The following is a 12,057-nucleotide window of genomic DNA, read 5'->3' as shown; positions in this document are numbered from 1 at the left end:
CATTTTAAAATACTATCATGAAATGTATGAATAGTTTGAAAGAAAAGAAGTGTGCTTGATCTACACCTAATCTTTGAGTTTATTTTGCTTTAGTTGCTAACATCAACATTCTTGCAGGAAATCCTTGAAGTGAATTGGGATTCTCCTGACAAAACACAAGAAACAAGGTTACTTACCAGTAACTGTTGTTCTTCGAGATGTGTTGCTCATATCCATTCCAATGTAGGTGTGTGCGCACCCCGTGCACAGATTCCCGGAACTTTTTTCCCTAGCAAGCCCCGCATGGCCAGCCTAGGCGCCCCCTGGAGTGCCGCGCTCATATCGCGGTATAAAGGGCGCTGCTGGCTCCGCGGGTCCCCAGTCCCTTCTTTCTGCCAACTCCGACAGTGGGGACGGGGGGTGGGTTTGGAATGGATATGAGCAACACATCTCGAAGAACAACAGTTACTGGTAAGTAACCTTGTTTTCTATCTTCGAGTGATTGCTCATATGCATTCCAATGTAGGTGATTGAGTAGCCATACCTTGGAGGAGGGTAGGAGTTATTGGTGACCTGCTCTTGACAGCACGGCTCTGCCGAACCCTGCATCTTCCCTCGCCTGTTCCACGATGGTGTAATGCGACGTGAACGTATGGACTGACGACCAGGTCGCTGCCCTGCAGATGTCCTGCAGGGGAACCCGCTCCAGAAAGGCTGCAGAAGAGGCCTGGGCCCTAGTGGAGTGTGCTCTCACCGCACCTGGGAGGGGTACCCCTGCCTGCTCATAGCATGCTTTAATGCAGGCAGTAATCCAATTGGAGATGCGCTGGGTGGAGACAGGTGAGCCCTTCATCCTATCCGCCACAGCTACGAAGAGCTGTGTCGACTTCCGGAAAGATTTGGTCCTCTCGATGTAGAAGGCCAAGGCTCGCCTGACATCCAGCGAATGTCCTCTCCTTTCCTCCTCCGACCCATGGGGTTTTGGAAAGAACACAGGGAGGAAAATGTCCTGGTTACAGTGGAACTGAGACATCACCTTAGGCATAAAAGCCGGGTGAGGTCTCAGCCGAACCTTATCCTTATAAAACACTGTGTAGGGGGGCTCTGAGGTCAACGCCCTTAGTTCGGAGACCCTTCTGGCCGAGGTGATAGCCACCAGGAAGGCTACCTTCCATGATAAAAGGAGAAGGGAGCACGTGGCCAGGGGCTCAAAGGGGTGACCCATTAGCCCGTTGAGGACCAAGTTGAGGTCCCAGGGTGGCACCGGGTCCCGCACCTGAGGGAAAGTCCTCTCCACCCCTTTAAGGAACCTCACCGACATGGGGTGAGAGAATAGGGAGCGGCCCTCCATGGGTTGGTGGAAGGCCGAGATGGCCGCTAGGTGTACCTTGAGGGAGGCCAAAGCCAGGCCCTGCAGTTTAAGCTGCAGTAAGTACTCCAGGATAGCCTGTATAGGTGAGATGTTTGGGTGCAACCCTCTCGCTTCTGCCCACCCCGAAAACCTCCGCCACTTAGCTCTATACGTTACTTGCGTGGACGACTTCCTGCTGCCGAGGAGGACCTGCTGAACCTGAATGGAACAGGCTCTCTCTCCCTCCGTCAGCCACAGAGTCTCCAGGCGGTGAGGTGGAGGGAGTCCAGGTCGGGGTGCAACAATCTCCCATGGTCCTGGGAGATCAGGTCGCATCGTCTGGGTAGCGGAATCGGTTCGGTGATGGAGAGGTCGAGCAGCATGCTGTACCATTGCTGTCTCGGCCACGCTGGGGCGATCAGGATGATGTTCGCCCTGTCCCTCTTGATTTTGAGGAGGACTTGGGGCAGGAGCGGGATGGGGGGAATGCATACATTAAATCCCCTGTCCAGGGAACTAAGAAGGCATCGGACAGAGAGCCCGGCTCGCGACCCCTGAGCGAGCAAAACCTCAGGCATTTCCTGTTCCCCGCTGTAGCGAACAGGTCCAGACGGGGAGTACCCCACCGTTGGAAGATGAAAGCCACTATGTACTGGTGTAAGGACCATTCGTGGTGGGGAGAAAAGGATCTGCTGAGGCGGTCCGCCTCGCTGTTTCGTACCCCCGGGAGGTGAGAGGCAGATAAATGAAACCCGTGCCTCACCGCGAAGTCCCATAGGCGAATAGCTTCCTGGCAGAGTGCCGAGGAGCGTGCCCCTCCCTGCCTGTTCACATAGAACATGGCTGCCGTATTGTCTGTGAGGACTTGGACTACCCTGCCCCTCAGGAATTGGAGGAAGGCCTTGCAGGCCAATCGGACCGCTCTGAGCTCGCGTACGTTGATGTGCAGAGCTCTCTCCTCCGGTGACCACAGCCCTTGGGTGCCCTGGTCGTGAGAAATGTGGGCTCCCCATCCCCGATCGGATGCGTCTGTGATGAGCGTCACAGATGGGGTAAACTCTCTGAAGGGGACGCCCATCATCACTTCCCTCGGGTCCCTCCACCAATCGAGGGACGACAGCACCTGTGGGGGAACCAGGACCATTCTAGTTAGAGAATGCCTGTGCGGTACGTACACCGAAGTCAACCACCTCTGGAGAGGTCTAAGCCTCAATCGTGCCAGTCTTACTACATATGTAGAAGCTGCCATATGTCCCAACAGCTGCAGGCAGTGCCTGGCTGTCATCATGGGGGACAGGTGGAGATCAGATATGATGGCTGCCATCGCCGCAAACCTCGTTTGAGGGAGGAAGGCTCTGGCTTGTACCGCATCCAACCTGGCTCCAATAAACTCTATACATTGCACCAGAATGAGTGTGGACTTTTGCTCATTAACAAGCAACCCCAGTCTAGTGCACAATTTGCGTGTGAGGAGCAGACTATGTCTCACATGAGAACTCGACTTCCCCCTGATCAACCAATCATCCAAGTAGGGGAAGATTTGAACGCCGCTACGGCGCAGGTGGGCTACCACCACGGCCATACATTTAGTAAAAACCCTAGGTGCTGAGGAGAGCCCAAAGGGTAGGGACCGAAATTGATAATGGCGTCCCGCTACCACAAACCTCAAAAACCGCCTATGGCCAGGCAATATTGAGATGTGGAAGTATGCATCCTTCAAGTCAAGGGCGGCATACCAATCCCCTGGGTCAAGGACCGGAATGATTGTGGCGAGTGAGACCATACGAAACTTAATACGCCTAATATACTTATTTAGGCGACGTAGGTCCAGAATGGGTCTAAGGCCTCCCTTCACCTTGGGGATTAAGAAATATTTAGAATAAAATCCCTGGCCCTCTTCGGCCACTGGGACTTCCTCCACCGCCCCCAGCATGAGGAGTGACTTGATCTCCTGTACTAGGAGTTGAACCGAGGCCGGATCCCCAATGGGGGACAGCCTCGGAGGGGTGTTGGGGGGGAAGGCTGTGAGCTGGAGGGTGTACCCCTTGGCAATCACCTCCAGGACCCACCGGTCCATAGTAATGGCTTCCCATTCTATAAGGAAAGGGCGAAGCCTATCTGCAAACTGCCGGTCAAGATCCCAGATAGAAGGAAGAGTACCACCCTCCTGCTCTGGGTCAAAAACGTTTATTAGAATTACCCCCTTTAGCAGGCTCCTGCTGGCCCCCCGCAGAGGACCCCTGGTGGCCTCCTCTGCTGGGACCGCGGTAGCGCTCACGACCCCTCCTCTGCTGGGCGGGTCGAGGAGCCAGCCTGGGCGGGGGTGGTGGTTGCCTCTGGGCCTGAGGTCTGGACTGCTGTCTGGAGGCCTGGGGGTATACAACCCGAGGGACTTCAGGGTGGCCCGAGAGTCCTTGAGTGCGTGGAGTTTGTCGTCTGTCTTCTCAGAAAACAAACCCAGGCCATCAAACGGCAAGTCCTGAATGGCCTGCTGAACCTCTTGGGTGAGGCCAGAAGCCTGAAGCCACGAACAGCGGCGCATCACGACCGCCGAGGCCATCGCTCTACTGGCAGTGATCGCCGCGTCGCTAGCTGACTGTAGCGCAGCGGTAGCCACCGCGGCCCCCTCCTGGAGGATAGTGGAGAAATCCGCCTCCTGGTCGGGGGGCAGCTGGGAGGCAAACCTCTGCATTGAGGCCCACAGGTTCTTATTGTACTTCCCAAACAGGGCCTGGTGGTTGACTACTCTAAACTGCAGCGCCGCAGTAGAGTAGATTTTCCTCCCAAATAAATCCAGCTTACGACCCTCCTTATCCTTGGGAGTGCTACCTTGGTTCCCCTGACAGTCCCTCTGGTTGGCCGCATCGACCACGAGGGAGCTCGGCGCGGGGTGGTTATAGAGGAACTCAAATGGTTCCTTGGGAACATAATACTTCCGTTCCACCCCCTTGGAAGTGGAGGGCAGAGAGGAGGGGGTCTGCCAGAGCTTCTTTGCAATCTTCATGACATTGTCATGTACTGGCAAGGTCGCCCGTGAGGGCCCCACAGAGCTCGAGGGCCCAAAGAGGGGTCCTCCTCCTCAGACATGAGCTTAAACTCCATGCCCAAGTTCTCAGCAGCCCTCTTTAGGAGGTCTTGATGGGCCCTGAAATCAAACAGGGGGCCCTTACGATCCCTGGCTGCTGCCTCATCTGGCGATGAGGAGGAAGAGAAAGGTAAGGGTGCAGTGGAGGGTCCCTCCCCTGGGTCCGAATCCTCCGAACCCTGTTCTTGAGCTTTAGGGGGCGGGGGTACTGGGGGGGCCACCACCGATTGTAGTGACACCGAGCCCTGGGGCATAGGGGCATTCCAGGGCCCCCAATACGGCCACTGCCAAGGCCCCTGGGTCCACCTGGGGGCTTGCACAGAAGGCTGATGCAGCCGCACGGCCTTCTTGTCGCCGGAGCCCCCCGTACGTCGCTTATGTCGCCGACGCGTGGAGCGGTCCGACGAGGACGACGTGGACCGGTGCCGACATCTGCGGTGCCGGCGATACGAGGAGGTCGGGGACGACGATGACGATATAGCAGACCTGCCCCTGCGGCGAGAGGACTTGCGATGCCGCTTACCCCCTCGGGACCGAGAGCGGGGCCGACGATGGCGATGCTGAGGGGAGTCCAGTCGCCCCAATGTCGGTGCCGGGCCCATCGGAGTCTCTGGACCTTTCGAGACGACCGACGGTGACCTGGAGCGGTGCCGGGACGGGCTCCGCACCGAAGAGTGTGAGCCCGAATTCCGGTCCCTGCTGACGTTAGAGCTGGACCCACGGCTCCGGCGACGGACTCGGGACCGCCCACGGTGCCGTGGTGCCGAGTCGCTTGACGACCGAGAGTCGGAGCTCGGAGGGGAGCCGACGCTCTCCACCCTCCGTGACCGTCTGGAAGGAGACTTGGATTGGGAACGTCTCCAACCACCGAGACCACCCAGCGCGGGTTTGCCTCGAGACGCGGGTCCCTTCTCCCTCGGCCGGGGGGGACGGAGGCATAGGCATGGCCATGAGGGCTCATGCCGCAGTAAACGCCTCCGGCGTCGACGGTCCTTGCGGGTGCACTCCCCCACCCCCAGGAGTCTGGGGAGGCAACCCACGCGGAGACCCCGGTGCCGGAGTAGACTCTACGGCCCTTGGCTGGGGCGTCTCCGTACTCCCGCCACCCTGCAAGGGCCGGGGGGAGACCTCCAGTGCGGCCAGGGGCCGTGCCAACTTCTTCGGCCCCTTCGAGACCCGCTGCGGTGCCGAAAGCGGTGCCGGTGGGGGGGCGCTCCGCACCGACGACACACTCGGTGCCGACGGAGACCGGGACGGCTCAGAGGCTGGATGGAGCGTCGACTCCATAAGAATCGCCTTTAGCCTCGCGTCCCGCTCCTTTTGAGTGCGAGGCTTAAAGGACTTGCAGATTCTGCATTTGTCTCGACGGTGTTCTTCTCCAAGGCACCGGAGACAGCGATCATGCGGGTCACTGATAGGAAAGGCTTTAGTGCACAAGACACAGTTCTTAAAGCCTGTGGAGCCCGGCACGACTCCCTTAGAAGGAACCCCGTCCGGGGTTCTAACTTAACACTATAACTACACTAAACTAACTCTATAACAACTATATAACAACAAACTTGAAACCAGTAAATAACTAGGGAATGAGCTACTTGCACGCAGCAAGAGGCGATAGTTCCAGCAACCGTCACAGGCGGAAAGAAGGAACTGGGGACCCGCGGAGCCAGCAGCGCCCTTTATACCGCGACATGAGCGCGGCACTCCAGGGGGCGCCTAGGCTGGCCATGCGGGGCTTGCTAGGGAAAAAGTTCCGGGAATCTGTGCACGGGGCGCGCACACACCTACATTGGAATGCATATGAGCAATCACTCGAATATAGAATGTTATTTACTTACAGAATTCCAAGCACCAAGAGTTAAATACGAACACATAATACAAAAAAGCAGTCCTCTTTAAAAAGAGAAATCAATCATACAATACCTGTCAAAATAGTTCGTCTTTTACACTGTTCTTCCACTCCTCCTTGTCTTTTACCAGATTGAGTAAAAGGCATTTCAAACATAAAACGACGAATATTGTGAGTTCTTTCAAACTCTGTTTTTCTCTCTTGCAATTCTTTTTCTTCAAAATATGGGACTACATGTGTAACTTGTATATATGCATATTTTGAGTCCAAATCCCTGGGATTCACCTTTAGAAAAAAAAAATTAAATTGCAACTATTTAAAATTGAATTTTTAATTTGAAATTGTATAGTTTTTAGGAATTAAATTTGGCGCTGGTCCTGCAAGTAACTACATATGTAAAACTCCTGAGCTCCACTGATTTCAAAACTGAAATACCCTCCTTTATTAACTGAAAAGTTACATGCAGCTACAGCATAACATTAGTACATTTGTCTAGTAACACAATTTTGTGCATTTTTAGAGTACATGGCTGCGGGAAAAAGACATATCCAGAGCAGTCTTAACATAGCAAACGCTTATATTAAATTCCATTAAGAAGCTACATTAACAAAAGATTAAGTTTGCACAATTGAGCACTCAAAAATGAGGAAACACATACTGGTGCACTGTCTCTCTATGGCTGGTACAAGGATAGTCTGGAAGTAAAAAATTATTGTTGTTATATTCTTACTAGTTAAAAATGTTCTTTATAGCATACCATCTTAGAGAGAAATATTATCAAAAGCAAAAAAAAAAAAAGAGGAAAAAATCATGTAGAAAAATTAAAACGAAAACAAAACATCCCAGAAATGTCACTAGAACATGACAAATCAAGTCTGTAAACACTAAAGGTAAAAACAACACTACAAACATTCACTATGTGAAACCTGATATTGAAAAAAATGGGAGTTTTGTTCTGCGGTCAGGATTTCACTTTGTGATTAAGGCACTGGGTTGGGACTCACAAGACCTGGGTTTAAATTACCACCTCTGCCACAAACTGCCTGTGTGACCCTCCATATGTAATTTTATCTATTTATCTATATATCTATTTTACTTGTCATCTGTAAAGTGGTAATAATTATACTTCTGTACTCCAATACAATGGTGATAGGGATCATAAACCCCAGTTACTTCTGACAGCCATTTTTTTGTATAGTATTGTGTCTGTTTTTCCTGAAAGGAAGAGGCCTGCACAGGAAGATAATATGAAAGAAAATGTAATATCTAACTCTTATACAGTGCTTTTTATCTAAACAACTCGATACTTCCCCCTCCTTTGTAAAGTGCTTGATTTCAATATTAGATATGGAAAATGAGGCACAGAAAAGTGAAGAGATATGTCTAAGGTCACCCAATAGCAGAATTGGGACTAGAACTCAAGTTTCCTACGGTCCCAGTCTGGTGACCTACCGCAGTCAGACATACTGTTGGATTCTTTTTTGGAGAAAAGTCTGCAATATTTTCAGACCCCTTCACTGGGGCTTATGGGTAACTGCTTGCTGAGTATGAGACAAAGACAGGAAGACAGACACTTCCCTGAAAACTCTGATTAGATTGCATGATGGAGGCAAAACCTGAGAATAGTCCATAGCTATGAAAAGGATAGGGTATAGACTATTTTTCTCAAACACACATTTTAACTAGTTGTAAGATAAATCCTCATTAGGTTTAAAGCATTTATTTAAGCATATTGGAAAGGTTATGAAGAGTTGGGGATACAGTGTGGATTTATTGCCTTCCATGACCTGTGAAGTTTGGTCCAAGCCTGAGTTTTTATTCCCATTAAACTTCCAGTATGAGTTGGGGCAGCTTCTCCCTCACTTCCACTCTGTTAAGCTGAAAAGTGTTGAATGAACCTTGTGACCTTCCTGTCAGACAGATGCACACAAACAAGCAGGAGAGGTAGGAAGTGGTGACTTAGGAGGGAATTACTGCTGGCTCTGGAGTTTGGTGGTGGGTGAAGCTTAGCTGCTGGTCAAGAGTTCTGAACTAGACGTTGAAGAGACTGAGTTGGGACCTAGAATGGCCTCTTATGTGTGAGATGTCCTTTTCAACATGAGTGGCGTTGTTGCTCTGTTCTGCTTGATCTTCTGCGCTGTGTGCACCATCTTGGGAACTCTCAGCCATTAGGGAAACTATCTCCAGTTGAGTGACAAAGCAGTCAAAGAGCCAATTTGAGAGGCCAATCATATAAAAGAGATTTTGTAGGCAAATTATCAATTTTTACCCCCAGAAAATACTTAGCGAGGCTTGCCAAATGGTGCTCTAGTTCTACTGTACACTAGACTCTGGAAACAGACTTCTATCGAAGTACTAATATTGCCCCATCACTATAGTGTCTGAGAACCTGAGAAAGGGTTTCACAAAAGAGTGGTCTGTATCTCTCACTGCAACAGAATCCATTTGGACTCTACTCCCAAGCTGCAGAAGTGGGGAAAACCCTCTATGAGGCTAATTGAGCATGCACAGGAAGGAGAAGGATCTATGGGAACCTCTGTGGGCAACAAGTACCCAAATGACCTAAAGATAATATGGCAGATTTAAAAATTACTCAATTTTGTCTTAACAGAAAAACCTTATATTGCGATGCGTGACAAAATCTAGGAAATTCAAAATTAAGGAATACTTTTATGAGAGCCATCATGCCCCTTTACCCACTACAGCCAACACTTTATTCAGACATGCATGTTTAAACATATAATGAGGATAGGATAGTGACATTTCAAACTCAGCCTCTTGATTTTCTAGAGATTCACAAAATGAAATGATTAGATTTTGGAACAAACTTGTTTTAGTTTTAAATAACATATCTTGCTTTATACATAAACACAGTCCTACTTTGCCAGAATCCTGGATCATTCTGACGTTTTCTGATCCAAATTTGTCAGAGTAGAGCTTATGTAGTCTCTGGGAAATCTCTGAAAGAGGTGTGAGTTTAGGTTCTTTATAAATATATTCCTTTCCATCTTCATCCTCGAAGAATCCCTGTAAGAAACAAACAACAATTAGAATCCTTAAAGAACAACAAGCAATTGTTAAAACATACAGAGTGGTTTATGTTTTTCAAGGCAAACAAATGTTCAATGTCAGGGTTCAAGCAAAAGTAAAAGTATCTATAAAAAACTAACAAAATAAAATCCAAGTTAAAAAGTTATCCTATGAGGAAAAAAATGAATTATCTACTATAGAATGAGTGCACAGGTAATGGAAGCACACAAAATTACAAACTTATTAAAGGATTGTTGTAATTACGTGATGTGCTAACATTAAGTTTTGGATTCAAAACTGATTTTTCATATTCTTCTAAGGTGTTTTCATCCCTGTTTCACTTGCCAAAAGATCCATTTCCTTGCCAAAAGGGATTATTTGACTCCCCATTGAATGCTGCAGTAACAACTTACAAAGAAGAGTGAAGAACAGTTTTATAAGGGCGTTACATACTGGATTGTACAGAACAATAAAATAAAACCACACCTACTCTCTCATTTAGAACCCCTTTCATTATGTTGAACATAAATATTTGTGTGTTTGCACTAGTTAAACCATCTGTTTTGAAACCGTGGTTGAATCAAATATAGAAGTGAATGGAAGGTGAAACAGGTGACTGCTTTAAAGCAAAAAGCCAAGTCTGAGTTAATGTTTTAAATCAGAAAATAAATATTTCTGTCATAAGATGGAACGGACAAAATAGTGAAAGAAACACAACATACCATGTATAAACACAGGCTACACTGACAAAAATACCCACATCAAACTAAGCTGAAATGCAGTAATTTTTACTGCATTGCTTGCTTTGTAAGCAGGTACTGTAATTACCTCCACATCTCTTTCACTTTCTGTAAACTGGTATTGCTATAAAGTTATAAAAGACAACAAAATAAATTGAAGGTTATATTGCTCAAGGTATTTACAATCTCCCCCATTCCCTAAACAGTCTGTCAGCTATCCAAATGAAATCAGTTAACTAAAAACTGGGTTACACACACACACAAATGTACACAGTATTTGGCTACTGTGCCATATTTTACTGATACAAATACAAATATTACAGGATGTGACATTGTCAAACGTACAGTCAGCCAGAACTTCTGATTTATTTTTTTTTGATAGCATGCAGTGTTGATGTATAGAAAATAGGTGATTTGTTTCTGTAGATGGAACTGACTGTTATTTTTGGAATTGTAATACTAGAATGCATACAGATCTGAAAAGCAAACTTGCAAACCACACTGCAGTACCAAAGATATTGCTCAACAAATTGCTAAGAATTGTTATTATGGAGAACTTACCGCTGCCTTAAGATAGGAACAAAAAGGAAGAAAAAGAAAAGCAGAAATTTTACTGAGGAATATAAGGAAGAATTATACTGGATATGACAAATGTATTAAACCAGACAACATTATTTAAGATGTTTAATCATTTCTACCAGAACAAATCTATCATGCTTTTTATTTTGCAGTATCAATATAGAAATCAAAGGAAGACTGTGAATCAGGATATGTTGCAAAATTTTTAATAGTCTTTTTACTGTATTTTATAGCTGAAAAGGTGATATTAAATCATGCTTACCTGTCCAAAGAATGCTACTCTGAAATAAGTGCCAAGTAGTCTCTTGCCTGTATGCATAACTTCTGTTACTTTGCTGTATGCACGATGAAGTGTGTCATATAGATGAGCTAGTCTCTAAAAAAAATAAATACCCACAGAATTTTGGAAAGGCAGCACTAAAAGCAACTCTTTCTATTTATTTTAAACATAAGAAAGCACTGTATTAAGAAGAAAAGCTCTTTTAGTCACTAACATCAACCTTTTAAGAGAAAATGTATTAACAACAACAAACAACACTACCAACATTTAGGATTTATAGCAGTGGAGTTAAGACACTAAGAGCTAGATTATGTTCCTTCTAGTCCTCACTAAAGGACAGAGCAGAGAAAGAATCATGCCTTATTTCTTCTCTGTTCCCCACTTGTTCAGAGGTGTGTGGATATGTGTGTGGGGGAAGAATAGGGAGAATAAACTGCTACCAACTCATAACAGTAGCAGATTACTAATCTCCATATGGTGGCTCAGTTGTTTTGGCTGGGGCTTGACACTGCCAATGTTAACATAAGAACGGCCATATTGGGTCAGACCAATGATCCATCTAGTCCAGTATTCTGTTCTCCAACAGAGGCCAGTGCCAGACAGAGAATGAACAGAACAGGACAATTATTGAATGATTCATCCCGTCATTCAGTCCCAGCTTCTGGCAGTCAGAATTTAGGGACACCCAGGGTATGTCTACACTGCAATTAAAAACCCATGACTGGCCCCTGCTAGCGGACTTGGGGTGAGTGGTTGTTTAATTGTGGTTTAGATGTTTGGGCTTGGGCTGCACCCGAACTCTGGGACCCTCCCACTAGGCAGTGTCCTAGAACCGGGGCTCCAGCCCACGCCCAAATGTCTACAGTGCAATTAAACAACCACTAATCCCGAGTCTGCTAGCATGGGCCAGTCAGGCATCAAATGAGTACAGTACTTCCCTCAATATTATCGATATTGCATTTTCAATACTATTACAGTAATATAATATCAAATGACTGCTGAATAAAGTTTATGAAAAACAATCCTGAAAGTAAGAATACTAAATTCTAAGATGTGTTAAACATCTGCAACCCCAATTGACTTAAATGGTAGTTAAAGATGCTCAGAATCTTTTTGAAGTTGGACTTATATTTGACACTAGTTTCCAGTTGGATAAAAAATGCTGAG

At 47.3% G+C, this 12,057-nt stretch overlaps 1 protein-coding gene across 5 annotated transcripts in view; it reads right to left on the bottom strand.

Annotated features, from left to right (window-relative positions):
• Window positions 1–12,057, bottom strand: part of DOCK9 (dedicator of cytokinesis 9) — a 339,621-nt gene that overhangs the window by 19,137 nt on the left and 308,427 nt on the right. For 3 of the 5 annotated variants that reach the window (XM_067536846.1, XM_067536848.1, XM_067536850.1), the window contains 4 exons: window positions 10,873–10,986; window positions 10,120–10,155; window positions 9,142–9,288; window positions 6,336–6,546 (listed from right to left, as the gene is read on the bottom strand). In XM_067536846.1, the coding sequence (XP_067392947.1) occupies window positions 6,336–6,546; window positions 9,142–9,288; window positions 10,120–10,155; window positions 10,873–10,986 (508 nt within the window). The remainder of the gene's footprint in view (window positions 1–6,335; window positions 6,547–9,141; window positions 9,289–10,119; window positions 10,156–10,872; window positions 10,987–12,057) is intronic. The other 2 variants (XM_067536847.1, XM_067536849.1) reach the window with 1 other exon arrangement.

Source organism: Emydura macquarii, unplaced genomic scaffold (genome assembly GCF_026122565.2).
Source record: "Emydura macquarii macquarii isolate MOO-44397 ecotype Brisbane River unplaced genomic scaffold, CSIRO-AGI_Emac_v2 contig_3671, whole genome shotgun sequence".
Taxonomy (NCBI): domain Eukaryota; kingdom Metazoa; phylum Chordata; order Testudines; family Chelidae; genus Emydura; species Emydura macquarii.
Note: the sequence above shows the minus strand (reverse complement) of the source record. Positions and strands in the feature narration are given on the sequence as shown.